We start from the raw sequence: 2752 nt of genomic DNA, 5'->3' as shown, positions 1-2752 counted from the left end.
TGGTTCTCGACCAGTTAGGTTTGTGACCAGAATTTGTGGACCAAGGTATCACTGTATATAGGTTTAGCAGTTTTAATTTAAAAACATCTTTTTTAAAAATATGCAAAACTGTGTCCCAATAATGTTTGAAAAGAAATTCTATGTGTAACCACTACTTTTTATGCTGATGAATACCTGACAGCACTATTATTTGACTCAGCCATTATACTTCAAAGACCATACTTACGGGTACAGCACAGCTTCCTATAATACAAGGACATCTAAAATTGAGAAAAGCCCATTTAAATTAAACCACTTAAAATAAGGACTAGAATTTCATAATGTAATTCGAAAACAGTATATAGAAGGCCCAACTTCCTGCTCCCCTTTTGGCAGTATGAGGGCGGGAAGCCAGGGCCTAGTGATGCTAACCAAGTTCTCTACTATGGAGCTACATCCCCAGTCCCAAGGCCCAATTTTTAAACCAATGACACCAAAGTCTACAGCTACCACCGTTTCTTTTGGCTACTATCAGATGAACTAAACAAAGTAGGTATTTTTGTTTATTTAAAAGGTAAGTAAAATAAATAAATAAATAAATAAAAGGCAAGTCAAACTTCTTTTGAAACAAAACTGTCTAACGAAGATAATTTACCTTTCAGCTCATTATAGGTTAATGGGTACTTGATAACCACCTGAAATGACCAGGAAAATTCTAGCGTTCTCATAGTACAATGCTTCTAAAAAATTAAAATGAATACTAAACTTTAAATCAACCCACTGGTTGATAGAAGATCAATGCATGATTCAGGCCTTGATATGATTCAGGTAGAGAAACAGTAGGAAAAGCAAACAGACTGGCCCAGGATCACAGGTACAATTAACAAAACTAAGAGCTCATTCACAGTCTTCACTCCAAGGAGACTGTTTTCTCTATGTAGTAGCTTCATGCAGTTAATAACAGTCAGATCATATACATTTCTAGGTTAAAGAGATGCTGTGTGGGAGAGATATGATCATTTTAAAGCCAAATTCTGTTCCAAATTCCCTTCAAAAAGTATAAAATCCCTTCCATAATCATATCTAAACGAAAATAGAGACAAGAATACTAAAGACAATAATTTGATTTTAATTAGGCTCATTAAGAATGTAGTATTACTTCAAGCATGTATATTTGTTTTAAACTCGTAATTTACCAACAGGTAGTATGAAATAAAAAGATTTATTTAGTCTCCCATAAGTTTTAATCTCATAGCTGTGTGTGTGTGAGAGACTAGCTGCTGGTTTCATCTACAAAAGAACATTAATACATAAACTAGCAAAGGAAAAAAAAGAAAGGAAAAAACACAAGGCAGGGCTGTGGATACAGCTCTGTGGCACAGCACCTGCTTGGCAAATGCAAGGTCCTGAGTTTGATTCCTGGTACCCCTCCCTAGCCAAAAAAACACAAGACAACATTATATGTCCCTTTGTTCACTCAGAATTTAAGAAAAATTTACTAATTTTTACCCCTGATGTTCTCAAAGACAGTTACTAGTACATATGACCATCTAAAATTCTTGCTATTAAAATATTACCCAAATTATACTCAAGATTCCAGATTTCTTCATAGTCTACAAAAGAGGCTCTTGTTTTAAAGGAAAATGATCACAACTGCAAATGTCTAATGATGAGTCAGATGTTTCCCTTCCAGAAATTAAAATGTACTAAATAGAAAAGTATTTGTAACAAAGGCAGATTACCTACTTCTAACAATACCTAATGCAATTAAAAATGGCAAAGTAACACTGTGAAATGCTTAAGTCTCAGCAAGTCGTAAGTGTAAAGATCAAACAGCATACAGTCTGTGTGTGCGTGCATGCACTAAACCACATCCTCAACCCCTTTTTTAAGTTATTTTGAGACAGGGTATTGCTAAGTTGGCCACACTGGCCTTAAACTTGCCATCATCCTGTCTCAGCCATCCAGAATACATCTTTTTCTTTTTTCTTTCAGTACTGGGGATGTGACAGGGGCCTTCGCACACTGAACTATATCCCTAGATCTTTCAATTTTGAAAGAGGATCTCCCTAAGTCACTAGGTTGCCTATGAGACATTTAAATTTGAGATCTTTCTGCCTCAGCTTCCTAGTATGCTGTGTATTTTTTAAAGCTGACTGAAAAAAAGAAATCCAACCAAGTTTGGTCTATTCAGCTTATTCTAATGGCAAATCTATGTGCTCCTGATGAACTATCTAAGCCATTAAGCTAAATTTTAACATCTATCTTTATTTGATCTTCAGAATCAAGAATTACGTTTGCCAAGGCACACACCGAGCAACCTTTCCCTTCCAGTCTCACCTGCCGCATCTTCCAAATCAATCAGTTTGGGCATTAAACTTTCAGGGAGCTTTTCTGGTAAGTCGTAGCCATTCTTCCTAGCAACCACCAGGTGAAAGGCAGCACAAAACTCATCCAGTGTCAAAGCACCATCTTTATCAAAGTCTGAGAGTTCCCTAGAAGACAAACTTATTATAAATATAATAGCAGTCCACTTTGGATTCCTTTATTTGTCCGAGGAAAGAAAGTATTCTCCTTAAGAAAGTTCAAAAAATCATGAATTGTAAATATCCCATTAAAGAAAAGATGTGTAATAAAGTAAATATATTAAAACGTTAACTGAAGAATCTAGGCGGGGGGCTGGGGATTTAGCTCAGCGGCAAAGCGCCTGCCTGGCAAGTGCAAGGTCGTGAGTTCGGTTCCCGGTACCGGAGAAAAACTAAAAAACCAAAAA

The 2752-nt window shown here is 36.2% G+C and overlaps 1 protein-coding gene across 2 annotated transcripts in view; it reads right to left on the bottom strand.

The window, feature by feature from the left end:
* The window catches only part of Reps1 (RALBP1 associated Eps domain containing 1), a gene marked incomplete in the record, with an annotated part of 75167 nt that overhangs the window by 30324 nt on the left and 42091 nt on the right, over positions 1–2752 (bottom strand). For both annotated transcript variants that reach the window (XM_005389265.2, XM_005389266.2), the window contains 1 exon segment: positions 2320–2474. In XM_005389265.2, coding sequence (XP_005389322.2) covers positions 2320–2474 — 155 coding nt within the window.

Source organism: Chinchilla lanigera, unplaced genomic scaffold, assembly GCF_000276665.1.
Source record: "Chinchilla lanigera isolate Chin_1 unplaced genomic scaffold, ChiLan1.0 scaffold00035, whole genome shotgun sequence".
Classification (NCBI taxonomy): Eukaryota; Metazoa; Chordata; class Mammalia; order Rodentia; family Chinchillidae; genus Chinchilla; species Chinchilla lanigera.
Note: the sequence above shows the minus strand (reverse complement) of the source record. Positions and strands in the feature narration are given on the sequence as shown.